This window comes from Mus caroli, chromosome 17 (genome assembly GCF_900094665.2).
Source record: "Mus caroli chromosome 17, CAROLI_EIJ_v1.1, whole genome shotgun sequence".
Classification (NCBI taxonomy): domain Eukaryota; kingdom Metazoa; phylum Chordata; class Mammalia; order Rodentia; family Muridae; genus Mus; species Mus caroli.
Genome location: NC_034586.1, coordinates 2,863,532 through 2,890,635, shown reverse-complemented (window position 1 = coordinate 2,890,635; position 27,104 = coordinate 2,863,532). Strand labels below are relative to the sequence as shown.

General features: G+C 48.5%; 1 protein-coding gene across 12 annotated transcripts in view; it reads right to left on the bottom strand.

The window, feature by feature from the left end:
• The window catches only part of Synj2 (synaptojanin 2), a 97,692-nt gene that overhangs the window by 21,812 nt on the left and 48,776 nt on the right, over positions 1-27,104 (bottom strand). For 8 of the 12 annotated variants that reach the window (XM_029471528.1, XM_029471525.1, XM_029471526.1 and 5 more), the window contains exons 5-16: positions 24,688-24,771; positions 18,577-18,638; positions 16,337-16,433; positions 13,884-14,056; positions 12,036-12,117; positions 11,304-11,453; positions 11,039-11,204; positions 9,117-9,308; positions 6,632-6,713; positions 5,377-5,517; positions 3,356-3,548; positions 650-808 (exon numbers count right to left, since the gene is read on the bottom strand). In XM_029471528.1, coding sequence (XP_029327388.1) covers positions 650-808; positions 3,356-3,548; positions 5,377-5,517; positions 6,632-6,713; positions 9,117-9,308; positions 11,039-11,204; positions 11,304-11,453; positions 12,036-12,117; positions 13,884-14,056; positions 16,337-16,433; positions 18,577-18,638; positions 24,688-24,771 — 1,581 coding nt within the window. Of the gene's footprint in view, positions 1-649; positions 809-3,355; positions 3,549-5,376; positions 5,518-6,631; positions 6,714-9,116; positions 9,309-11,038; positions 11,205-11,303; positions 11,454-12,035; positions 12,118-13,883; positions 14,057-14,261; positions 15,481-16,336; positions 16,434-18,576; positions 18,639-24,687; positions 24,772-24,914; positions 25,259-27,104 lie in introns of those variants that run through there. The other 4 variants (XM_029471529.1, XM_029471524.1, XM_029471533.1 and 1 more) reach the window with 4 other exon arrangements.

The window sequence follows — 27,104 nt, the reverse complement described above, 5'->3', positions numbered from 1 at the left end:
TGTATATACTGGGCACTGTGAAGGAATCGATGTACTATAAATCAGTGTATAAATGATTGTGTTAGTGTCCTCACCAACGAGAATAGGAGTGCAACAAAATATCGGGAATGGAGTCTAAAGCATTGCTCAGGAGTTTCTTATTCCAGAAGCAAATCAGTTCCTTAAAAGACTGAACATGCATAGACCGATGAGTGTATTTAGTACAGGTAGACCACATACGCCAGTACTCAACACCTCCAGTGTAGCGGTGATCCATCTGACGTTGTCAAAGGGCACACTAGAAGGCGACCAAGACTTGGGCTGAGCAGACCCTCTCTGGGGAGCCCTAGAAGAGCTGACTCATGTCTAAAAGCATAAGACAGTGCTCTAGAGACAAAGCCAGTCCAGTCAGCTCCCCCCCCCCCCGCCCCGTGCTGAATACGGAGGGTGGCTTTCCTTCAGGGGCCCCTTGTGTGGCCACCCAGAGTGCTGTTAAGATCAGCACCCTGTGCAGCTGCGCTATCCTGATTCTCTCAACTCATTTGTATTTTCTACACCGTCATAATCAGTGCTAAAGCCAGTCACCATTTCAATGCACCAGTCCCTGCAGTTAGGAGAGAGCCCTCCACACTGTAACAGTTACCATAGACAGCTGAAAGGTACAACTTACTTTTCCACTTGATTTCTGTAGCTGTAACTGATCAAATTCCATAAGTTTCTTCCAGTCTTGGCGTTTAACAAAATAGAAGACTTCTTCGTAAGTAAGATCAATACGGTAGTTGAAATCGCCACACCAAAACACGTAATCATGTGAAAATATGTTTCTCCCCTACGTTGTAAAGAACACACCAATGTAAAGAAGGTGGAAGAGGGGAGAGGAACAAGTCTTGGAACATTGCTCCTAAAATGCTAAGTTGTCCACTACAGGGTCTCATTTCTACCTAACCCTATAAACCTCTCAAGAAATCCTTACATAATTTTCTCCTCAATTTTATTTAATTATGATTTGAAATAGGGCCCCATGTAGGCCAGGACTAAGTAGCTGGAATAACAGGCATGCACCTCCATAGCCACTTGTATGCAGTACAGGATAAACATGAACTGTATCTTCATCCCTGTGTTTCTATTTTATGTAACAGTGCCCTTGAGTGGTCCAGACAAACCCAAACCACACGGAAAACACTATGCCAATAGTCACTCTGCCACTGCACTCGGCTTGTTATGTCTACCCTGCCACTGCACTCGGCTTGTTATGTCTATTCTGCCACTGCACTCGGCTTGTTATGTCTATTCTGCCACTGCACTCCTGTTACAGCTGAATCTTGAGAGGTTTTTCCCAAATTAGGAAATCTGTGTGCAGCACTGTAAACTTCTCCATCACACTCCTCCCTGAAGCCAATCATCTCCACTCCTACCCAGTCCTTCAAGAGTTCCTCCCCAGCACAAAGGCAGTAACCATGACATACAGACTGTCCATCATACAGGGTTCTGCTCCAAGTGAGCTCTGTCCTTACAGGAGTCCATGCAGCAGACACTTAGCTCTCTCTCTCTCTCTCTCTCTCTCTCTCTCTCTCACACACACACACACACACACACACACATACACATACACACAGAGTGTCTGTTTTGTGTAACTTCCTGAAGCCTGTAAGGCTGGTACATAGTAAAGTTAAAATTCAAACCCAGACATACCTGGCTCTAAACCCACCTTCCCCTCTACCACAGTAGTATGGTATTCAAATCCTCCACTCAACACTGATGGCACAGACAGATTAGGGTGGCCCAAACCAAACCATGTAGCTTTCTGTGGCAGTAGAAATGTTTTCAATTTAGCCCAGTAAAGGACCACTGGCCAAAGTGCATTGAACTTGACCAGTTGTGGTGATTTGAAAAAGAATGCTCCCCTGCCCCAATAGCCTTATATACCTGAAATGTTAAGATTGTGGCACTATTTAAAAGGAATAGAAGTCGATGCCTTGTTGGTGATGTGTGGCTTTGTTTGGAGTGGGTGTGGCCCTGTTGGAGTGGGTGTGGCCTTGCTGGAGTGGGTGTGGCCTTGTTGGGGGAGGTGCATCACTAGCAGTGGGCTTTGAACATTCAAAAGCCCATGCCAGGCCTAGTGTCTCCCTGTGGGTCTAGATACAGACCTCAGATACTTTTCTAGCCCCATGTCTGCCTTTGTGTAGCCATGCTCCCTGCCATGATGATATGGACTAACCCACTGACACTGTAAGCAAGCCCCATTAAATGCTTTCTTTTTAAGAGCTGCTGTGCTCATGGTGTCTCTTCACAATAATAGAACACTTACTTAGGCACCAAGGCAAGTGATTTTTAATTAATTAAATACAGTCAATTTAATTTAAATCACAATGTAATCTACACAACTAGCACAGAGAATGCATCTATAGGTTCACTCAATTTTTCTTTTTACAGAAGAAGAAAAAGGACCATATGGTAAATTTTTCAGTCATTGGAATGTATCCTGAGAATACCATTTCAAAGTTCCCATTTTCAACTAAGAAAGAGTGGACAATATACAAACTGAAAGTTCCCCAGCTTATTTGTTAACTCAAGAAATAAAAATAAAAGTGAGGATTCAGATACTTATAACTGAAACCAGATGAACTTTTGCTGTGCAGCCAAATCCCTGGGAAGGCTGGTCTTAAAGGCTCTATTATCATCGGAACCCAATCTGTCCAACAAGGGAAGAATTCCAGGATCTAACCAACTTGTTAGAATATGGAGGGATCTGTGACAAGGATATCTAACCCACACTATCTGGCTAGCAAATGGGGCACACACATCAGGCTGAGGTGGTAGCACTTTTCTGTGGGAAGGAGAAATCTAAAATCTAACTGAAAATAAAGTCTGTTGGCTTTGGAATGGAAATCTCTGGGCTGCCAGTAGAGGACAGTGTGGGTGCATTTCTGGAGACACAGGACAGATGGGTTGGGAGGCCATGACTTTTCAGTCAGGATTGGCCAGTTTGGAAACAGCAACAGAGGTGGTGTGTGTGTGTGTGTGTGTGTGTGTGTGTGTGATGTGCACTCGCACCAGAAGAAAATTAAATCCACACTACCACCACCAGGAAAATGAAATCATACTGCTTGAACCAACTGTTCTTCACATGACCACCCTGATTTTCCTCCATCATCTGAATTAGAAACACCCCTGGGTGCATCTAAGAATAGTTAGGACACCTAAGGACTTGAGGTGACAGAACTCTCCAAGGGCTGGGTTCCTCCACCAAGAATGATAGCATGTCTCCCCTCCCCCAAGGTGGATTCTCATGGCTGTGGAGGTGGGAGCTCCTATGGCCCAGAAGGCCACACACGGCAGAACGGGGCAGGCAGACCTAGTAGTGCACGCCACTCACCGAAGGGAAGGAGAGCTTGTGCGTGATCTCCCGGTAGTCTTCGTTCCTCTCCTTCACCTGAGACTGCCCAGCCGTCAGGTGGCTACAGACAAAGCAGAAACTGGTGCTGTGGAGCTGGAAGCGGATGCCCACAGCACCCTTATTCCCCGCCTTTCCCCCCATGCCGGTCTTCACGGTGTCGATGGCCACGTCCCTGTAACAAAAGAACGTTGCAGTCTGTTGGCTATGGGACAAGACAACCCCATTCTAACACAGAGAAGAGCCTGTAGCCAAAAGCATGGAGACCAACATGACCGGTCAAGTCTACGGTCCTTCTCACTGCCAAGGACTGCCTGGGTGGGTTGCATCTCAATCGAGTCTGCTTAGAAGGGCCTGGTCCTCCACCAGCTGCAGACACATCATTCCCATGTCTGCCCCACACTAGGGCATGGCCAAGCAGCCCTAGTAACACAATAGCAGAGCAGACCCTTCAATGTGTTTGGGAGGTAACAAAAGGGTATGAATGCAGGGCCTAAGAGCCACCATAGGACTCTCCAGTGGCCCTCTCTATATGGTGGTGCTTGACCAGGTCTTGGGCTCTTGGCTTAGACAGGTCTGTTCAATGCTGTGCATTGTTCTCTCCCCAGCAGAAGCAGCAGGTATCTCAGTGATGGGCCTACCATACCCCTCAGCTCTCATGTAAGGAACAGGAGGGACCATGTGGCAAAAGACCAAAACTTTTGAGAACTAGGAAACAGGCCTTGAGCTGACCTAGGTAGTTGTTGCCACATTGTCCTTCTCCAAATGCACTGGGGATGCCCTGCTGTGTGTGAGGCCATGGGATCACAGACGGCTGTGTAGTTAATGTTTCCCTGAGTCGGCCACAGCTGGAGACTGGTGTACACCTTTGACTGGGAAGACAAAGGGGGCAGGGGATGTGTGCGTGTGATGATAAGCCAGGGGGTTAAAGTAAACAAGCTTGAGGTCAAAGGGCAGGAAACTGAGGACAAGGTGTCTTCAGGTAGGTTTGGGAAACCTGCTGCTCTCCTGCCTCACCTCTCCCGGGATTTAGCATTAACCTTTACCCAGACTTCTCTTGATAACCTGTGGCATAGCCAAACTGCCCTAGTAACACAATGACAGGGGCTGGGCCTTCCATGTGTTTTGAAGGTAACAAAAGGTTATGAATGCAGAGCCTAAGAGCCACTGTGGGACATTCCAGTGGCTCTTGCTATACGGTGGTGCTTGGCCAGGTCTCGGGCCTCTTGGCTTAGATGGGAGGTCTGTTTAACACCTTGCATTAGCCATTAGTAATCCTAATGGCAGCAGCAAGGCCAGGCCATGTAGCAATAGGAGTCAAGGAGAAACCTGGAAAATGGCAAATTCCCTCCCCTAAAAGACACCTATTTCTTTTGTTGTTGTTGTTGTTGTTGTTTTTGAGACAGGGTCTCTCTGTTTAGCCCTGGCTGTCCTGGAACTCACTTTGTAGACCATGCTGGCCTGGAACTCAGAAATCCACCTGCCTCTGCCTCCCAAGTGCTGGGATTAAAGGCGTGCACCACCACACCCGGCGTGGACACCTATTTCTTAATGTTGACTGTTTCTTACACTCACAAAGCTGTCACCCCAGAGAGTCAATAATGAGATGAAATGAACGCTACCCAGAATTCTAGAAGAGGCAAAACAATTGGTGATTCCTGAGCAGTCACTCAGCGCTTGCTCAGAGCGTTCCTATCCAGGAAATGTGAATGAGACACCGGCTCCCTGCCCTGCCTGAGCTTGTTCCAAATCAGTCCTGACTCCTCCTGGGAGGCCAGTTTCCTGAGTTAGGATTTTCCCGTGGTGGCTTTTTAATTGCCAGACAATATCCAATTCAAGCCCATTCTCCCTCAGGAGTTTTGCTCTACGCTTTGAGAATAAAGGCAGGCCCTGTTTCCGGCTGGAGTTAGGGGTCTGGGAACGGGCATGAGGAGAATTTCACAGAACCAAACACAGACTTATAAGCCCTGGTTCCCAGATACTTATATGCTAAGTGTCCTTACCTGATGAACGGGACGTGGTATGGACGGACAAAGATGTAAAGACAGACGCCCACCAGCTGTGCGGAGGTCAAGAGGATGTACCGATGGGAGCGGGAGATGGCTTTCTGAAGCTGCTCGCCCCACATCTTCCTGTTGGTGGTGCTGAAAATGTAGGAAGCCAAAGATGTGTGGCAAGCTAATTGGAAGCACCTATCCCATTGCCAACCCCACAGCCAGACCTCCATCTGTTCTCCACTTGATTGCATGCTGCCCGCACCCACAACAGGGGAGCCAGGCATCAATCCCTCGGGTGGACTTGTACACATTTTGGATTGTTTTTTGTTGATTTCAGTTGTTTTTGAGTTTTTGGTGGGAGTGAGGCTTGAACCTAGGACATTGTGCATGCTAGTCAAAGGCATACCTCTTTTTACTTTTTGAGACAGTAACTCACTAACCCATTCAGACTGGCCTTGAACTTACTCTGTAGCCCAGGCAGACCTTGATTGTACAATCCTTCTACCTCAGCTTCCTACGGATCTGGGACATAAGGCCCAGTTCTGATTATAACTTATATATCACAGTAGTTCCACACCATCAATGATACCTAAGTACAATAAGCTAGAACTCCCCAAAAGCCTGTTTTATTTTTACCTATCTATCTATCTATCCATTTAAAAGTTCCTTAACAGATGATGAGGTAGCCCGGTAGGTAAAGGTCTTTGCCACAGAGCCTGACAACCCAAGTTCAAGCTCCAAGCTCCACAAGGTAGGAGGAGAGAACCAATTTCCACAAGTTGTTCTCTGACCTCCACACTGTGCTGCTGTCTATATAGACACACACATAATTAATAATACATGTGATTTTTACAATTAAAAAGGTCCTTGAAATAAGGTTGAGTCACCTATGGCAATGAATGTCTAGTTTTCTTTATATCAAGTGTTGATTCAGTGGTTTGGGGTCTCCCCTTCCTGCCTGGTGTAAAGAGAGGCACTTCCCAGCATGCACCACTCCCCCTTCCACCCCACACATCCACTTCCTGAGACAGTGTGACTCAGCCACAACACAAAGCCCCAGCTGGAGCCTATCACTGTAGTCCTTCTTTGTTTGTTTAATCAGCAGGAAAAGCACTCAGTCAGTCAGTCAGTGTGTGCAGGGAATGTAGCCAGAAGGACTCAAATGGCCCAGGAACAAGCTGGCTCCAGGGGTGCTTGGAGCCCCAAATCTGGCAAGGCACCGGGTCCAGGGACACCCTGTTCTCCATGCCTGGCCCCTTACCTGGCATTGACAATATTTCCCGCACTCAATTCCACCATCTCCTCAAACCCGATGGCAAATATGTCAGCAGGACTGCCATCATCTAGGGAACAAGGCAGGAGATAAGGAAATCAGAACCGCCAGATCTCAGGCTGCTTGTCTACAGGGGCCTTTCCTCTCTTCCTGACCACATCTCATTGCTAGAACCCATTCCACTCGTAGCAGCCAAGCCACTGGAGCCTGCCCTCACAGCCTCCTGTGCTCATCGTCATGGCACCTCTGCCCTTCCCTGTATTCAGCCTGGGGCAGCTTGTGAACATCCCTGAACCGCCGACTCTTTCTCTGCAAAGAGAGAACAATCTGCCACATCACCAGGTAGCACAGAATTTAAGCTGGATACCAGGAGCAAAACACTTGACTCAATCCGGCCCTCAAAAGAGCATCCTCTTATTCTTCCAGGTGACATCATCTCTCCGGCTGGATCCTAAGTGATCTGGGAACAACGTTATCTCATCTTTATTTTGTGGCTCCCAAGTATTTTTCAGACTGATCCAGGGGTGGTTGCTTCTGGTCAAAGGGGATCCTGCCTAGAAGCCTCTGATGGGATGCTCTGTAGATGCCTGGCTGTAGAGCCCAGTGACCCAGAGCTGTCTCCTTTCTACACAGGAGGCCAGTGCATCATAGAATCTCTGAAGCCATTTACCAGACCTCCGCGGCCACTTCCTCAGACATACATCTACCTGAGCCATCAAGACCACACAGTGTTTTAAATGCAGAAAGGATGTGACTCCTGCCAAGGAGGAAGGGGCCTCTGAAGCAAAAGTCCAGCAAGCTCTCCATGTCCTTCTCTGCTGGCCACCTTAGCTGAATGGGTTGAAATCATAAAGCTGCCTCTTTGTCTCTTTAAATGGCACGGCACCTCTCATCTGTCTGTGTTAGCTGGGAACGGCAAGGCCAATGCATTCTTGACCCTGAACCTGGTGGGTTCTGGGGAGCTTTCCACCAGCTTCCCCAGGGACATTCCTGCCCAACAGTTAACAGTGTGCCTTAAGGGCCACTCTGGTGTAAAGGCAGAAGAGGGCCACTCTGGTGTTAGAGGACTCTCCTCAGTGAAAGGTGCTGAATATTTGTGGTAAGTTTGAATATATTTGACTCGGGGAGTAGCACTTTTGGGAGTTGTGGCCTTGTTGGAGGAAGTGTGTCACTGTGGTGGTAGGCTTTGAGACCCTCCTTCCAGCTGCCTGGAAGTCAATCGTCTCCTAGGTGCCTTCAGAACAGGATGTGGAACTCTCAGCTCCTTCTTCAGTGCCATGTCTGCCTAGACGCTGCCATGCTTCCCACCATAATGATAATGGACTGAACCTCTGAACTTGTAAGCCAGTCCCAATCAAATGTTGTCCTTATAAGAGTCGCCGTGGTCCTGGTGTCTGCTCACAGCAGTAAAACCCTAACTAAGACGACATCCTTGGCAGGAGACAGACAGACTCTCTGCTGTCATTTAGATACTTGTGTTACCAGTGCTAACGCAAGCCACCACTGTCATGAGCATGCCGGTGTCCCCAAACTGTGGACCCTAATACCTTCCTTCCCTGAGGTGAGGGTCACATGTGTATGTGGCAAGAGAGGGTGCCTGCAATTAGACCATGAATTACCCCTCACCCAGGCATGAACCTGTTTTGTGTTTGGGAGCAGGAAGCAGCTACGCTTCTAAATCAACACTGCTGCGAGTTAAATGACCCTTACCAAAATGCTTGGCATAGGCAACTTACCGATTTTGGAATATCTGCACACAAATAATGATATTTTGGGATGACACCCAATTCTATACATGGAATTCACCTGTGCCATGTATACCTTGACAAACACACACATACATCGCCACCACCACCACCACCGCCACACCACACACACACACAAGCAGTTTTATGCATTTTCAGGGCTACTGTGCTTTGACTGTGATCCATCACATAAGATCACAGGTGGAAGGTTCTTCCTCGTGGAAGAGACTATGTCCCCACCCCCACTCGTTATCTCATCAGCACTAAAAAAGCTTCAGGTGCTAGTTAGGATTTCAGAGTTCCAGACTGGGGCTGTCCATGCTGGAGTCGCCTTGGAGAAAGACAGGATTGCAGCATGCCCGACATCCACAGTGAGCCTTGCTCTGTCATCCCCTGACAGCAGCATAGACTAGAGGCTGCATCTTCTGTAGGCCATAACTAGTTCTAGCACTTAGCCCCAGCACCACAAAATCTCTGTATATTTAAAGGTCAGCTACTCCCTGGAAACTCCTCCAAGTACTTAGGGAAGGAAAGCAGCCTTGTAGCTAACCATAACAGTGCAAGGCGTCACTCTAATAGGTGAGACCACGGTGCCTCTAAACATTTTGACAAATGACAACACAAATATCAGTACTAAATTTTACAAGGTGACACTCGCAGAGTCAAGCTGCTGGGAGAGGTTGTAGGGGACTATGTGTGTCCTTTCCCAGGTCGCCACCCTTACTGACCCTGGGAGTCCAGTGCTCCTGACAGCTGAGGAGCATCTAGGAGCCAGTCTGTGAGCTCCGCGGTCCCCAGGAGATTGCTACGGAATTGCTTTCCTCCGTTCACATTCCAGGTCCCCACAGCAATCTGGATGCGCTTGAAATTCGTGAATTCTGACTGGCGCTCTGTCATGGCCTTCAAGATCCTGGGGGTCGCTGTTAGGAAGCAAAAAAAGGCATGTGTTTTCTGCAGCCCGGACTGTAGAAACCCTCCCATATTGTATGAGATGTGGCCTGTCAGAGAATGCCACTCATGAGCTGAGGACAACAGACCTGAACATGGTCCATATGAGAATGACAGAGGGCTGACACCTACCCTAACCATTTCACTTTCCTGTCTGCAATAAAGCATGAAGAGATGGGGCTGGAAATGTACCTTACAGCTGAGGCACAGGGCACCCAGTGACAGGAGTTCTCCCAGACTCAGGGGAAAGCCTAGCACTCACTATTCAGACCATGATCCTGCAGAACGAATCGGGGGAAATGAAAGTAAGCTGAACAACTGAACTGCAATAACGTGTCACATTTACAAATAATGGTAAACAATATATGTATGGGCTATATATATATATGTAAATATATATGGATATATATATATGTGTGTGTGTATATATGATGGATGGATGAATGGATGGATGGATGGATGGATCTTTAAATGTCTATAAACCCAAATCTGCATCTTTGCAATTTTTTACCTTCCCCATCCAGCACACCTGAAAGACTGTTTTGTTTATTTGACCTCAAACCTAAGGCATTAAAAACCAAAACAATGCATCTCTATCTCTATCTTCTTAGCGATCCAAAATATATCCACAGTTTTAAAACCTAGCAGCATTAGGGCCTGGAGAGATGGCTCAGAGCTCAGCGCCCTTGTTGCTTTCCTAGAGGACCTGGGTTCAATTCCCAGCACCCATATGGTGACAAACAACCATCATGGCTCCCGTTTCAGGGGATCCAATCTCCCTTTTAGCCCACAAATCATCAGACATTCACATACGGCAAAACATTCATATGTATAAAACAAAATAAATATATCGAGAGAAAAAAAAGACAGCTAAACTCAGCAACTCACATCTCAGGTATGCCACTAAGATCACTATGGAACCTGAAGTTGGCGCTAGTTTTCCTGAGTTAGAATTTAACCACAGAGCAGATACTTGATATCACCCTGGAAAGTTAAACGATCCCCAATTATGAAACAATGAGAAGAGAAAGGTCTATATAATATATATATATATGTATATTATATATTATATATATATTTTTTGAAAAGCTACTTTAACATGGAATCATTTATCTTTCCAGAACACCAAAGGTTTCGAAAACATAATATTTTTTTAAATAACTGAACATGCTGGCTCTGCCTCTTCTTTTTTTCCATCAGAACAGTAAAGTTCATATTCTCTAAAGGAATAAGATGTCATGGAGAGTTCGCTATAGAAACCAGGCCTGGTGGCACACTTGGTAATCACAGATACTTGGGAGTCTGAGGCAGAAACATCAAAAGTTTAAGGTCTTCCTTGGCCACAGTGACTTCAAGGCTATCATGGGCAGCTCGGTGAGAACCTGTCTCAACACACAAAGTAGAAAGAGGCTGGGGTTGTCCAGCTTCATAGTCCAGTGCTTGTCAAACATGTGCCAGACTCTAGGTTTGACCCCAAGGTCTGAGAGATTTGAGTATCTGTGGAGTTTACCCATGGGAACCTAGAACCAGTGCCTTATGGGTACTGAGGGGCAACTGTACAGAGACATCAGGCTTCTTGGATAAACTGAACACATTGGGGTACCATAGATCAGAAGCTCCATCTTAGATCAGATAACTGGGTGTCCTGGGGCCGCTGTCACCTTGCCCCCTCATGCTCTTAAGGCTGTGGATACCCCATTACCCAGAAGGGCCGTGTTGTCCAGCAGCATCCGTCCCTTGTCTGTAGACTCTTCGTTGTAGACGTCTCCGACTAGCAGTAGCTTGATGGCCTCCTGCTTCACCCCGTCGAAGAAGTTGGACTGGATGGTGCGAGACATGGACCGGGCCCCATCCTTCAGCTTTCCCACCTGTGTGAGCCCAAACACCCGGTGAGAGGGATCTAAGCAGCTCTCCTTCCTGCTCCTTCCTCCTTCCCCCTGCCCCTCCCCTCCTCCTCTCCCTCCTACCTTGGCCTTTCCTTCCAGGGCCCTGCTCCCTGTGAACACCTTGCTCAAGCTGTGCCCATTCAGAGACCACATGGCTTTGAAGGACTCCACAAAACGGTCAATGATGGGCTTTGAATTCAGCCCCAAGCTCTCAAGCTGCAGATGAAGGACCTGGGAAACGAACCAACCACAGTTACCAATAGATGTCTAGAAAACCGACCGATCCTTCTGAGTGAGCACCTTACTCATACTGTGGATGAGGAGCACTGGCTGCATAGAAGGGGACTCCCTACCCTGACTCCCCCAGCATTGCTTAGGCCATCTTCCCTACCCCTTTTTGACTGCCTGATTTCAGGTCATCCAATGCCACTGTCAGAAGGCAGTGGAGGACAAGAGGTGGCACAGATGGAGCTTAATAGGTCAGCCAGGAAGTTAGTACCACATTAGCACTCAGGTATTCCCTCCCCAGGCCTCAGGACCTTCATCTCAGCCAGCTTCACACTGCCTTGGCTCTGAGGTATATTCAAGACTATCTCTCTAAGGAATAGCTGCTTCTTAAGGGTACCTGAAGCCATTGGGTCACAATGTCTGGGTGACAGAAAAGGCATATGGTGGCAAGCAGGAAGTCACCAAGGACACCACTCTAAATGTTCCCCTTGAACATCCCAGTCATCTGACCTATCGCTGGAAAGTCAACCCAGGAAAGCCTCACTGATGGCTCGGGACATGGCACAGATGGCCCAAGGAGCTCACCTCAAGAGCAATGAAGCACTGCACAGTGTTGGTTCTATCCAGACAGTCGAGACAGTTCATCCGCAGAGTGCCTTGCTGAAACCTTACAGCCAGGAGACACGGAGGGATCAGCAGGTATGCTTGCAAGAGCAGTAACTACAGCTCTACAGTGACCTAGGTCTACTCCAAAGAAACGTATTCCAAAAGAAGATGACCCCTCGTCTCTCCCTAGTAGCTCATCAGAAGCCCCAGTGCGCACATCCGAGAGATCCTGTACTGCAGAAAGGACAGGCAGGCCGGGAAACACACTCTCAGCAGCCCACCTCCCTGGTCATTGTAAGCACAGCTGGTACCGTTATCTATAACGAATACAATGTTATTCTACAACATTTTACAGATACTTTGTAACCCACTCCGGAAGCCTCATTCCTGGTGAATGAAGCCAGAGTCGAGTCTGACATCATATAAGCTGGTCAGTGGCGCACGCCTTTAATCCCAGCACTCGGGAGGCAGAGGCAGGTGGATTTCTGAGTTCGAGGCCAGCCTGGTCTACAAAGTGAGTGCCAGGACAGCCAGGGCTACACAGAAAAACCCTGTCTCGAAAAACCAAAAAAAAAAAAAAAAAAAGGACCTTGCCTTTGTATGTGTTTGTTTATAGACACACACTGGCAAACATACACAGGCAGGCAAACTTAGGATGGAGCAACGCAACCTTTTGTTTTTTAATTTTATAGGGGCTTGACATAAAATGGTTTTATCAGGTAGTGAAACAATTGTAAGTCGAGTGACTCCTACCTACTGCTGCTTCTTAACATGGAAACCCTCCCCCAACTGCAATGCAACTCTTGCCCAAAGGAAGGTATCAAGTGTGTTTCCTCTGTAGGGAACAGCCCTGCTGTCTGGTATTTAGGGAGCCAGGCAGCACCTTGGCAGTGAGATTAAACAAAAACATCCCCCAAGAGAAGCACGGAAGTATGGGAATGATAGAAGTACACAGTGAAGAGATACTTTTACAGTAAGAGTGGAGACAAGGCAGAGCATGGCCTTGCTCAGTTTCCTGGCGACGATGTTTCTGCTGCTCTGCATATGTGTCTGTGATGGCAACCAGCGTGGATACCGTGAGGACACTCTCGGATGCCGGAGAGTTTTAGTGCGGAAGTGATCTCATAAACTTGAGATCTCCTTCCAACAACAGGCCGTGGTAGCAGGAAGCGGGTTCTCCTTTATGCTCTACTCTAAACAAGGTCACTCATAGATAGCTCAGTGCTGTGGGTCCCTTGACTTTGTATCAGCTCTGCTCATAGGTCCTGCCCCAGTGTGGCTAAGTCACGTCGCTGGGCACAGAGGGTTTTGTTTGGTTGTTTGGTTGGGTTTGTGGTTATTCTGTATTGTTTCTGAGACAGAGTCTTGGGTAGTCCAGGATAGCCAAGGATAGCCTAGAACTCACAATCCATGACCTTAAACTTCTAATCCTTCTACCTATACTTTTAAGCACTGGGATTAGCGCTGTGCACCACCAGACATAGTTTTTATTGATGCTGGGGACTGAACCAGCATGCTAGGCAGGAATCTTCCAACTGAGCTACATTGCCAGCTTTGAGCTCAATGTTGTGTTGTAATGCCATCCTTTATGTTTGGACTTTATGTCTTTATCCAGATATCTTCTCACTAAATTCAAAGGCAAATGTCTCTGACTACAGAGGAGTAAGGAGGACCCCAGATCACTAACATCACAGAGCTGATGATTCAGGAAACCACAAGTGCAGCCAGGCAGTCACAGAGGGAAATGACTCCTGTGGAGGTGCCCACAGCCAACAAAGCCTCTAGACTCCTCCCCTGGCAGGAGTCTGAAACTCCATCAAGACTCACCGTGGACTTACATTCTCGCCCTTCGCAAACACGCCAAAGTCTTCCCAGTGTAGCTGTAACTGAGGTCTCAACAGGTTCTCCAATTTCTCTAGCTTCCTACCTTTGGCAAACTGATGGAAGTCAAAATTTATCATAGGTGTGTCGCCCGCGTGGCAAGAAGCCCAGAGCAACTTCTGAAAAGGGAAAGGGGATGTGTGAGCGTACAGACAGAAAGGAGTTGAAAGCTCTTCCTCCAGTAGCTTGAGTGCTCTGGCCACCAGGGTCACCCACTAGAGTACATTAGCTGTGGCCTGGCCCTGACCTCCAAAGGGGTACATAAGACAAAAGTCTAGGCAGACAAGGGGAGGGGGCAGGCAGAAGACACAAAGAGCATCTTGCCTGCATAAGGGCAGGAGGTCCCCTTTGGGCAAAAGAGCCCACAGCAAGGGTGTCTCTCTGGGGGACATCCCACTCTTGTGGGGCTCAGAGGTCACAGGTGAGGGAAGGCTAGCTCTGTTCTGCAGCTGGCCCAAGTGCCCAGCCCTCAAGAACAGCAACATGTGGCAGGCTGCGCAGCTCATAATCTAGTCCCTGTTACCCGGGTAACCAGCTACTTCTGGACAGGCCACCAGTCCTGGGAGGGTGGGCTCAATAATAGTTGAGACTCCAGAGATGGATGACAGGTATGTACAGTGGGGAAACCCAAGATGGAGGACCTGTTGTCCCATGTGACCGAGGCCCAGCCCGGGAGCCAGAGTAATGGTGGGAGGACCCAGAGAGAAATATGGCACAGCGCTGTGGATGGGTCAGGATCCTCCTCACAGAAGTGAGGCCTCCTTTCCCCACTTTTCCCCTTCCCTAGTCTGGCAAACTTCCTTGGCCTGCTCACCAAAGAGGAGGAGACAGGCTACCTGCCCTCCTCAGCTACATGTCTCAGACCTTACTATATTAGCCAACATCTGTGCAGCCAGAGGCTCTGAGAACTCCAAAGAACTAGGAGGACCCTGGATCACTCCCCCAGCCAGCCAGAATGTAAATCAACACATTCTGCCACCTTCAAGAAAGTCTATTGGGGAAAGGGAAGGCTAGGCAAGTAAAAAAAAGAAAAACAAAGAACTTAGGGGCTTTGAGTGTTACCCTCTGGAGCCAGCACTTTGCCCAGCTGTGGAATGATAACCTCTGGCTGCCAGGCACTGGCCTCTGACTGGTGAGGAATGCTCGGAAATTAGAGCCATAGCCGAGGTCTCCGAGTAGAGTGTGAGTTCTACCTGCTCAGGATTCATCCTTAACTCCTGGGCCATCTCTGTCCTCTGGGTATAAGAGAGACCTTCACTTCACTGCTGGCATCGCCACCAATGTGGGGTGGGCTGGGGAGCTGAGCACGTCCCTTCTACGGTTCAAGCTCGAAAGACTTGGGGTTTGTTGAAAAGGGAGAGAGATTGAGATTGATTTTCTTTAGTGCCCCCTTTCTCCCCACCTTCCTTAAAATAAGCAGTCAGCACTGCTGCCAAGAGAAGTAGGAGGAGATATTTCTTAAGCTTGTTGCCCATAGCAACAAACTAAACAGGAAAAGCAAGTCTGGCCAAAGAAAGCTGGCAACCAGCAAGCTCCTGATCCACGCATGTAGCTTTGTTCTATATAATGAGAAATGAGCACTCTAGGTGGACTTGGCTTCCTCCAGCCATGGGTTAGGGGTCAGAGATCAGGGTGGCAGTAGAAGCCACATAGGCCACATCCCTACCATGGGGACTTTAAGGTGTCTCTATAAGAGACTTCTTTCGAACTTCAAACAATCAGAGAACCCTTTCCCAGTAAGCAGAGGCCAAAGGGCCTGGGCAGAATGGATGGCGGCTGTTTCAGTTCACTGCACCTTCTATAGAAGACTGCTAGTTCAAGGGCTCTGTGGCCAAGAGACCTAAGTGGAGTCACTAGCTCCCCCTGCTGCTTCCTTACCCCATTGAGATCCACTCTGCTCACCACTGGGCACCCAGAAATCAAAAGAAGCCTGCCAGGAGCTGGCACGTGGCCTCCCCAGCAGCCCAAACATAACCACAAGACTTGAAGGCGATCCAGGCAGAAGGAAACCATACAGGTCTGCTTTGAACCAAGAGGCTCAGATCAGCAACTCTACCCAAACGCTGTGAGTGCTGGCAGCTGGGGCCTCTTAGAGTTGTTGGAATAAGCTAGGCTTTCCCTTCTCAAGTTCTGGCCTGGAAAGCAGCTCCTGGGAGGAGGGGGAGGTGAGGGGTCACGGAAGGCCTCTCTGCCCATGTGGAGCACAGTGAAGCAGTTCTGTCTAGAGATTGAACAAATCCTCCCATACCTCGGTTCATTAAAGTACTGAGAGCTCAAGGCACTCAGTGCTGGCTCTGAACACCCACACAGTGCTGTCTTCAGGGTTCACAAGAGCAAGGCTGCCCGAGTCTCAAGGCCCCGCCCCTGCCCCGCCCCAGCCATCCCCAGCTGAGCATTACCTTGAAGGCTCTGTTGAGCACCTCTTCACCACCTCTGCTGCCCAGCAGGTTCACAACCACCTGCTTACCGTATTGCTCCTTCAGAAGCACCATGTGCCTGCAAGGAGACCGGGGTGAGCGCTGACTCCACGGTACCCGGGCCAGGCAGCCTGCACCTCCATCTTAGCACTGAAGGTCTAGGACCAGCGGTGTCCCTAATTCCACGTGTTGAGGGAGGAAAAGCCCATTCGCCTCGCTACTGTCTCTGCTCATCTAAAACCCAAGTCAATTCCGGCTGTGTGGACAGAAGGCATTGGGCAGGAACAGTGCCTAGCATGTGCTGCTTTTAGATGAGGCTGTTCGGGCCCTTTTTACAAAGTACCACCGAGAATAAGTACCACCGAGAATGCTTTTGTGAACAGCCATGTGAGTTCAACACATCCATCTCCAAAGTTAACCCAGAGCCTCTTTGGTGTCTTCCTTTTCTCAATTAAAACCACTGGGGGTGGGGGGCGGGGCAGGCGGGGGTGGCGCACGCCTTTAATCCTAGCACTTGGGACGCAGAGGCAGGTGGATTTCTGAGTTTGAGGCCAGCCTGGTCTACAGAATGAGTTCCAGGACAGCCAGGGCTATACAGAGAAACCCTGTCTCAAAACAAAACAAAAAACAAAACAAAACAAAACACCACTGTGGGGGGGGGGGATAAGCAGCTACCTCTACCTCAGAAGCCAACTGCCTCTCGGGTGCTGCATATCAAAACCAAATTAGTATCATAAAACATGCAGTACATATTTCACTCTCAAACATTACAGAGAGATGCCAGTACTTAATCTTTATCACAAGTTTGCTTAAAAAAAAAAAAGTAACTATTTTCCCTTGGGTCTCATGTAGCCCAGGCTGGCCTCAGATTCACCGTGTAGCCAAGGATGGCCTTGAGCCCCTGACTTCCCAGCTTGCACTTCTCAAATGCTGGGATCGCAGGTATCGGCCACCCTGCTTAGCAAAAGTACCGGAGTAATTTCACGTTTAGAAATGTTTCAACGTAGTGATTTTAAAGTAGAAAAACGCAATGTAAAAATCTGACATGTAAATGAAACTTAACAGTGTAATTTTTCTATGCTTTTAAAATGTAAATATAGAATTTTTTTACGTATAAATATAGCAAAAAGGAATGGAAAGATATTCGCTGTGATATTAAAAGTGAGTGGAATGTTAAATTTGTTTCTTCTTCTTTTTTTTTTTTTTGTCTTTTCCAAGTTTCTACAATTTATTTTCTGACAATCTATTTTATAAATACAATTATTTTTTAAGTTCATAAAGAACAATTTTTAGCCTGGTGAGGGGAAAATATTCCCCCCCTTCTGTTGAGTGATATCACGCAGAAAAGATTTTGGAGTGAGAGGTTTATCTGAGCTTGTCTGCTGACAAGCTGGGCTAAGTCTGCTAGTTCCATTTCAGTGAAGGTCTTGGCAGCCCAAGGATGGGACAAGAAGAGGTGGACATGCCAGTCTATTCTTTGGGATTTCTCAGAGAAGGTATGTCCCTGCCTGAGGCCAAGCACATGGTCCTATCCCCACTGAAGAAGGATGGCTTGCTGCTTGTGGCTGTCGTTGAACGACCTGAGTCCCATGCTAGCCACAGATCCAAGCCACATCCTGCCATGCAGCCTTTCAGAAACAAGGCCTGCGTGGGCCTGGTCTCCCTGTCTGACCTCCTTTCCTCAGTAGGGTCTAAATCCCAAGGATGGTCGGGGAAGACGATCAGGGTTGCCATCCTTCCCTGCCACGGAAGCTGACTCTCCGGAGCAGATCCTGAGTGCTCTCATCTTGCAGAATCCAGCTCACCCTCCCTGAGCAGACATTAGCAAAAGTGGAAGGACCAGGGCTCAGTACCTGGGGGTGGCTCTTCTGTCCTTCCCTTTTGTGTAAAAATAAAACAAGATATTTTTTCACATCCATGATGACATTGATAACACTGATAACAACATTGGCATAATAGAGGGTCTCCTGGAAATAAACCCAGCAGAACAGGGTCAGCTTCTGGTTGAGTCCACTCTTACTGTGTCTGGGAACATTTGGCATGGTGGTATGGACCAATGACAATCACTGTGTGTATCACCTGCGCATGTTCTGGGGAAAGGACCAAAGTAAGAGGCGGGTTTGGTTCAGGACTGGGGTTCCCCTTTCCACTGCCCTGGGGCCCCTTGCCTTGCCATTTGAATGGAGGGGGGAAGGTCTTGGGTGGTATCTGATGGTTCTTACCTTTCAAAAGCAGGGGCGTTGGCCTCTAGGCCTCTGTGCAGTCTCAGATGATGGGAGCCAACCTACAGAAAGACAGAACAGGAAGATGACGATCATGTTCACTGAGGTAAATGACTTTCTCACTGCCTAGAGCCAGGCTGCACGTGGTACTGCTCAGCCATTTCTGGGGCTCATTCCCTGTAAGGTCAGAACCCTTGACTCTGCTAACAACGCTCCCACCCTTGCCAAGATTGGTACCCTCAAGTCTGACTCTACAGCACAGGGGTCCCTAACTGCAGCGTGCTCTAGGCCAGCAAAGTGCTTCCACCTCTATTCTTCCTAAGAGACACCATTGTGATAAGCTCTGGTGCTGGACAAGGCTGCCTGTCTCCCTGAAACCCAGCATAAAGGCTTTTCTGTTAAATAGGCGGCGCCCAAGGACACAGTGGACAGCTCCACTGTGCCCAAAGCTCTCTGCTATAAACATCACTTGGGTTATCCATTGCTGAGTCAACATGCCACTGGGTATCTGGTCAGGAACAAAGTGAGGAAAACAGAGTCCGGGACCTAGGTGATTCTTGTCTACCTATGGTCATCACAGAAAGACCCACAAACAGTGAAAAGCACCTAGCAAGTCTGCATAACGCAGATTAACGTAGTGGAGACTTGGGACCAGCAGCTCCACAACTTGCGTGGGGATCTTCTCTATTTGTGCGCCCTCTATCATACCGGGGAAGATGGGCCATAGGTGCAAAGCTGGGGCAATGGCAACAGCCAGCAAGAGTAGCTGCAGGCCAGCCCACATTGTGGAAGAGTTCACAATGTGGCTAATCTACTGTCAGTGCGAACAATGAACCCACTCTTGGGAACAAGGTCAAGGATACCACCCCCACAAGGGAGATCAGGGGAGGAGATGGGTAAAAAGAATGTGAGTCTAGGCCAGGATGTTTCAAAGTGTGGTCCCTGCATCTCCTAGAGACAAGTTAGAAATGCTCCGTGTGTCTCATAAGCCTCCAGCTGATTCCTACAAGCACACCCATTGTGGCTTGGCAGCATGGGCTTTGACTCATTTCCTGTCCCTTGCTAACTAACCCCTTTGGCTCGTGTGTAAAATAACGTGAGGGCATACCCGGGAAAGAGCAGCTTGGGGCTGCACCCACATTGCGAAGCTGCAGGGAACTTGGGGGCTTCTGGGCCTCATGGCTTCAGGTCAAAGCCCTCCACTTTTTAAAGTGAACAAGAGCATTGGGTAGGAATGGGAGAGAATAAGAGCTGTTAGTCTGAAATTCTCAGACCCTGTGCCCTGTCTCCATCCATCTCTGATTCTGCTACTCTTTCCTCCATCCCTGGCCTACTCTAACTCTGTACCGTATTGTCTTTTTCTGGAATTACCTACTCCCAATGTAGGCATGTTGGCAGGCTTGGGAAAGGAGCTACCATCAACGGAATGAGATCTCCACTGGTCCCGGACTGCCTTTTCGTTTTTTTAGTTCCCGTTCTCCTCCACCTCAGCTTCCCCTTCTGGCTAAAGGACCAGTGTTACTCACCCGAGCTATCAGTTTAACCCCACAGCTTACACAACTGGAGTTTATAGTCTAAGTCTCACAAACACCTTCTGGGGTCACAGCCCAGGTTCAGCTGGCTCCCAAGAGTCCTGGTAACCATGGCCAACCCCTCCAGGCTCTATAGCGCCCCCTGCCCTCACTCAGAGGCTGGCTGCTTGCTTACTCCAGCTGCCATTAGGACCTCCTTAGGAACACTTCTGGGCTTTCTGTGTAGCTGAGCTTCTTTCGGAAGCTCCTTAGAACTATGCTCTAGCATGTGGCCACAGCGCTACTCATTTGCCAGCTGACCACGATGAGGCTCCTCCCAGCTCGGTGTGCTGAGCCAGTGCTGGCAGTTCTGACAGAACTAGACAGATGGTATGAATCCACTCCCTTCTCCACCACACCTCAAAAATGATGCATACCTGGGCTCCCAAACACTAAGCTAGTGCCGTTCCCTAGATATGAACCTTGGGGGCTACAACAATCACTTGCCATTCGTTCCCCTGCCAGGGTTGCCAGCTTGCCTGAGTGGCTCTAATCCCCAAGTCAGTCCAGGCAAAAGAACTCCTCACTGCCACCCACCCTCTGCCACCTACCCCTCCCGAGGGCTGCTGCTCAGATCCTTAGCTCTATTTGGATAACACTGCCATGTGCCTGCCCCTTGCTCCTTCAAGGCAAGGGCTACATCTGACCCCAGATGTCCAGTGTACACAGAAAATGCCTCATCACTGTGCCTAGGACTTCTGATACCCTATAAAGTGTGAGGCAAAGAAGAGAGACAGCCAAAGACACTGTCCTTGTGTTACTTGGCTACATCTGAGTTCTTGAAGGTGAGAAACTCTTACTAGCTTAAGTACACAGTCACCCTTCTTCCAACACGGCTTATATTGGTCTCTGTTTACTTCTGTTATTGGTAACAACAACTACCATTTTGAGTAGTGTGGGGTGTACGCATTATGCTAAATTCTAGTATGCTTTATGATTTTAAATCATAGCATAATCAGGTATATCAATCTTTCATTATAAACTGAACTAGGGCTTAACAAAGATATGTTTTTTAAGAGGTATGGCTGTTACTAAGAGGAATGCCCAGGGCTGCCTAGTTTCAAAGTTTATACTCTGAACATCTAACAGCCTTGCAACCTAGGTTAATCCAAAGATTGGGTCAAACATGAAATTATTCTCTGTTGGGCTCACCAGCCCACAACGTCCATTACATGGCCTAATGTGGCCCTTGGTTTTTGTTCATTTCGTTGTGGAGGACTTTCCTTTCATTCCCTCACCTTAGGAACTCCTGTGCCATAAGCCATCTCGTTTCCCTACGGTGGAACGGAACAAGGGCACAAAGAGGCCCCAGTACCACCCGTTCCCAAAAACAGGTGTTTGGGAGAAGAGACAGACTTAGACAGAGGCTCTAATCTACCCTACATCTTTCCTCCATTCCATCCCATTCCATCATGTGAACCTCAGAGTGAAGGCCAGACTCACATGTGGCAGACATGTGTCTTGTGCTAGTTACAGAGATAAAGAGCCTGAGGCTGCAAAAGGAGTAATCTTTCCCAGACAAATGAAATGATAAATTCATTCCATCACAAGCTCTGCTAGAAAGATGTTGAGTTCTAAGGGGCAAATTCTTACTGAGGTTACTCTAAACTGCACAGCTATCTGCCTGGGTCAGACAAAATCATTAAATGTAGATGGGTGCCATGTAGACTAGAGATCTAAGGGTTTGTACCGAGAGCATCATGCCCGTGACAAAGCATCATCCAGGCCTTCTTTGTCTTTCCCAGTTCCTTTCCCTATCCCTTGCAGAGCTCACATTCCCTAGGACAGCCCCCAAGAAGGCACCACATTGCAGTTTAGAACACACACCATTCCCCAAAACATCTTTGCAAGAAGAACGGGCAAAATTGGAAATGGAAAAAGACAAGGGGAAAATATAACCAGGATATATTATATGAGGACAGACTATTGTCAATAAAGGGACAGAGACAACCAGAACTAATGCTTCACTTGATCGTTGCTGCTGTATGTAGACTACCATATAGTGGCTGCTGCCCCCATTTCTCTGAGGATGACACAATCTCTCTTTGATGATGTGTGGTATTTAGAGTATAAATACAAGCATTAAGTTCAAAAGCCAGCAAATCTCAGAGAAGATTTAGGAATGCCAGCCAGCCTTTTAAGCCTGTTTGAACACAACACTGAGGCTTTGCTGAAGGACAAGGGTTAGGAATCTCAAAAGCCTGGATCCTGCTCTGGGTCATCCGAGGCAGTCGTACCATAGCACGTTCAGGCTGGGTCTACAGCGATGACCAACAAGCGGCACCATACATTTTAGTAGAAGTAGAGCAGAACACTGAGTCCTAGCCATCAGACGAAGGTACTCAAAAGAACAGGAAGCTGCTGGAAGGGACAGAACCACGAAGCCTCCCACCCAAGAGAGCATTGGAAGAAAAGTGAGACTTGCTCTTTAGCATCCCTGAATACCCTGGAGAGACTGGCAGGCAGATGGTAGCCTGGAAAGATGCTCAGTCACCAGGACACCAGTAGGACCTGGAGCACAACCTCTCTCAGAGGTCCAGGAAAAGCTGGGAGGGTGAGACAAATTTCCGATAGCTTTCAGTGTTCTAAGACTGTCAGGACTGATTTTGGGGTTTCTGATAAGTTTTGCATGAATATAACAGCCTCCCGGGTTCCCTTGTATATCATGTTCATTTGACCTGTGTGCCTCTTCACATACAGCTCAAGATGTTTCTAAAGGAAAGCAGAAATCTAGATGAAAACAAGTTTGAAGAACCTTCTTCAAACAGCCATAAAATGGGCCGTTTCAGGGAATGTAAGCTCTGCCACAGATGGACAGGATTCTGGCTGCAGGCAGTCATGGGCAAGATGCTTCAATACTGACTCCTAGGTACAAGTCTATAGACACGGAGATAGGCTGAGAGCTTTGTGGCCTGTGCTGGAGCTGGGTAGAGGGTGACTGCCAGTAGTACAGGTGTCCCAGCAGCGTAGAGACCTTTCAAGTTCTTCGAGGTAGGGGTGTGGCTCAATGGTAGAAGTCCTGCCCAGCGTGCCAGAAGCCCTGGCTTTTATTACCACTAGAGGTAAAAACAAAACAAGACAGCAACAACAAAAAAAGACTATTCTAAACTTACAATACAAAGCTGGCTTTGAATGCTTTAAATGGAGTTTAGGGTAGAAAAGTTATATCTCAATAGAGCTGTTTAAAACACAAAACAACAATAACAAAGTGTCCAGGAGCTGGCTGAGTGGTAAGGGCTGTAATCCTAGTACTTGTTGGGTTTGAGGCAGAGATATTGCTACAAGTTCAAGGCTAACTTAGGCTCCACAGAAAGACAAAAATAGCCCAAGAGTAACAAAAGACTTTTGGAAAGCCTCCAGGGGAATTTCTCCCTGTTACAAGTAAACTCAAACTTAAGCCTTCTACCTCTCAGAGCAGCTGGGCATCCTCACACACCTGAATGTCAATAAATGCACACTCCCACCTCACAACTAAGGACCAGAATGAGCCGTCCCACCCATCTATCTTACTCAAAGAGCTGACAGAGATATGGCCGGTACTGTTAGCACGGCATGACGTGCTGGCAGCCCCAGTGACAAGTCCAGGCTGGGCTAAGAAGCTGAGCCAAAGACTGGGCAGTGTGAGCCTTGCTGTGCCAATCATTCCTGAGAACCTGGCTGTGGAGCTCTTGGCCTCTGCTGGCTGACCACCAGACTCTCATTCCACAAGAGCCATGGGCAGGAGAAGTCACCGACTAGAGACCCAGGGAGAAGCTTTTTCCAAGCATTTTGGTCCCTCGAGTAGCTTGCAGCTACTCTCCGCAAATGCACCTTGTCAGAACCCAGTGGAGGGAGCAGCATGCCTTTCGGTGATAACAGCTGTGTCCTTGGACCATGTCCCTGGTCCCTGAACTCGTCTCAGGACGCAGAGGCTGAAGCTCTCTGGCACTGCCCAGAGCTGTACTTTGGATGGCAGACGGTATTTTTAGAAACGACGGGAAAGCTCTGCAATCCTCACGTGGCTCCATACAAGCGCCACAGAATGCCAGACTCATGATGCAGCCACCAAGGACCCGGCAGACCCTCTCGAGCCCTCCAGGGGATTTCCAGCTGCTAGATATGTTAGCAATAGGCTCAACTTAGGGTCCCACTTAGACCACTCTCACCCAAGCATTCTCGATCATTTCCTCAATATATCCCTCACTGCACAAGGTCAACTGATAATATGTACATGGTCTTCAGGAACAAATGACACCCAGTGTGCCTGTTAAACTCTCTCTCTCTCTCTCTCTCTCTCTCTCTCTCTCTCTCTCTCTCTCTTTTTTATTACTCTCTCTCTCTCTCTCTCTCTCTCTCTCTCTCTCTCTCTCTGTGTGTGTGTCTGTCTGCCTGCCTGCCTGTCTGTCTGTCTCTCTCTAGCTTGGCTCAACACAATTGGGCCAAAGAACAAGACCATAAACAACGCCATGCAAGAAACATGTTTAAAGAAAGAAACTCCAGCTACAGAAAGAGACCAGAGGTACATTGACACAGCGGAAAGCCTTCTGTGTAAATTACCTACCTGAAGTCCTGGTTGCTCCCAGAACAGCGGAACGGAGCCTCGGATCTGGACAAAGGACGATACTCCATCATCCATGTAAATCGTCTGCAGCACAGGGAAGCAGAGAGAGAAACGGACTCGTCAATGAAACCGAACGTCCTGGGCTGTAATGGGATCTGGTGCCTGTGACCCGACACCAGCCTGGAGGGCAGCCGGTGGACTTCGGTGCCCTCTGTGCTCTCACCTACCTAGCTGGGCTGGTGCAGCTCCCTCATTGTTGGCTAGACAGCTGTGCATGCTGGCTAGTGTCTAGATTTCTGAAGAGGGGTCTGAACACAGACATGGTGTGTGCAGGAATTCTCACTCCTACCTCATAACGTTATCTGCTTCCCTGAAAAGCCTGGCACCCGTTTCCCTCTTTAGAACCAGAAGCAAATGTGGTGGCGGTTTAGCTTAGACCTTTGCAGAGGGCTCTATTTTTGCCTGCTCAATAACTAAGGAGCTTTTGGTAAAGGAATGAACCAAATTAATCAGCTCTCCTGAGAGTCCCGTTGACAGCACCTGCCTCTGTTGAATCTGACAGTTCAAGTCAAGGCTGGACTTGAACTTGTCTGTAGTACTGACCCTGTGCCACTGTATTATCAAACATGCCACCAGCTAATATATACACAATAGCTTTTACAATATACAGACCACTTGTAAAACTAAATGATACTTAAATTAAGATAATGAAAATAGTAGCCCCTGCTGATCAGTTTTGTAGTGGCCTACCTACCTTCAACAACAGAGAAGCAGACAAGAGTTTAAAGGACACAAAAATATAGTCCTGAGCAGGCACAGGGATGGCTGCCGTGGTTATCAGATGGTGGCCTTTATCTGTGCAACCCTACCCTGGCCTGGCAGGGCCACCACAGGCGCCACTGAGAGTCCTTTCCATTGCTCACCGGTCGGCTCTCTGACAGGGTGGTTTTCCACACGGGCTAGATCATGCTCAGATCACACATGCATTAGTAATTCTCCAGGGGGAGGGGACTGGACAATGAGACCCGAGGTTCTCTGGACCACAGGAACGCCATGAGCCTGGTATCTATGTTGTCAACTGTAATTCTAGCTTTTGTCTCCAGAGGAAAATATACTAGGGTGGGAACATGCTATGTTTCAGATATTGGCTACCAGCAAATGAGCTCTCTCCAGTATTCTATTTGCTCCACTGCAGGAAGGCCTGCCCTCCCTGAGATGAAAGACACAAGACAGACAGTGTCCCTGACAGACAGAGTTAGCTAACATGCTAACATAAAGACAAGCATTTGCAATGCAAGAATCTGACCTAAGCTAAGGACGTTCATGCTTTTCCTGAAGAACTTGGGCTTCAAACACTACTTTCAGCTGTGCAGGAGGCTGTGCCTGGGACCCCTTCTCCATGGGCAAGAGTTCTTCTTTCTTTCTCCTCAGAAAAACCATCTATGGGTCTCCTACCCCATCACCCAGGGTGTAACCCAGCAACCAACACAGTGGAGTTCCACGGCACCTCTATGCTGAATGAACGAATGGCCTGAACACTTGTGGGTTGCTTCTTTCTCAGGTGCCATTTTCACAGGGCTCCTGGAGAGGAAGGAGAATGATGCAGGAGAAAACAGGGCCCTGGGAAAGGCCCATGAGCCCAGCAGTGTGGCCTGGGTACTTAATTGAACCACTTTCATCCTGATCCCCTTTCCAAGGGTATTAAATGTCACTTGGGTACCCAGAGAGTAATGCTAGATATATTCCCCTGGCCTGGAGCGGTCACTTGGGAAACCTCACTCAGGAAGGCTAGGTAGGGATGGACATCGGGGCAGGTAGGATAGATGCAGGAACTGGGGTGGGGAGAAGGCAAAACCAGACAAGATAGGGAGGGAACGCTAGGAAGAGCTAGAACCCTGGGAAGCAAGCAGGAATCCCAGTGCTGACACCACAGAGGGCCTGGTACTGTACCTCCCCAAGGAGGGTTAAGAATGGGAACAGGGCTAGAAAAAGGAAGAGATGCCACAGGAAAGGCTCTTCCAGGCTTCTGCTTCCAAATGCACTGTTTACAAACACCGGCACCCTTAGGAGGACACGCAGAGTCAATCCAGCCTCCCGTGGTTAGATGGTGGCCTGATTGTCAAGAGCCAAATGTTTATCACGCACCCTTTTGCTGACAGGCTGAGGAACTGTGAGGTTTGTTTTTCTGCAGAGTTGAGTCACTGAAGCAGATAGAGCCACGGAGTATGACTCACAGCTGAGCTGAAAAAGGAGTCCAGCCCTCCTCCTAAGAAGCACAAGAGGCCGGGCGTGGTGGCGCACGCCTTTAATCCCAGCACTCGGGAGGCAGAGGCATGCGGATTTCTGAGTTCGAGGCCAGCCTGGTCTACAAAGTGAGTGCCAGGACAGCCAGGGCTACACAGAGAAACCCTGTCTCG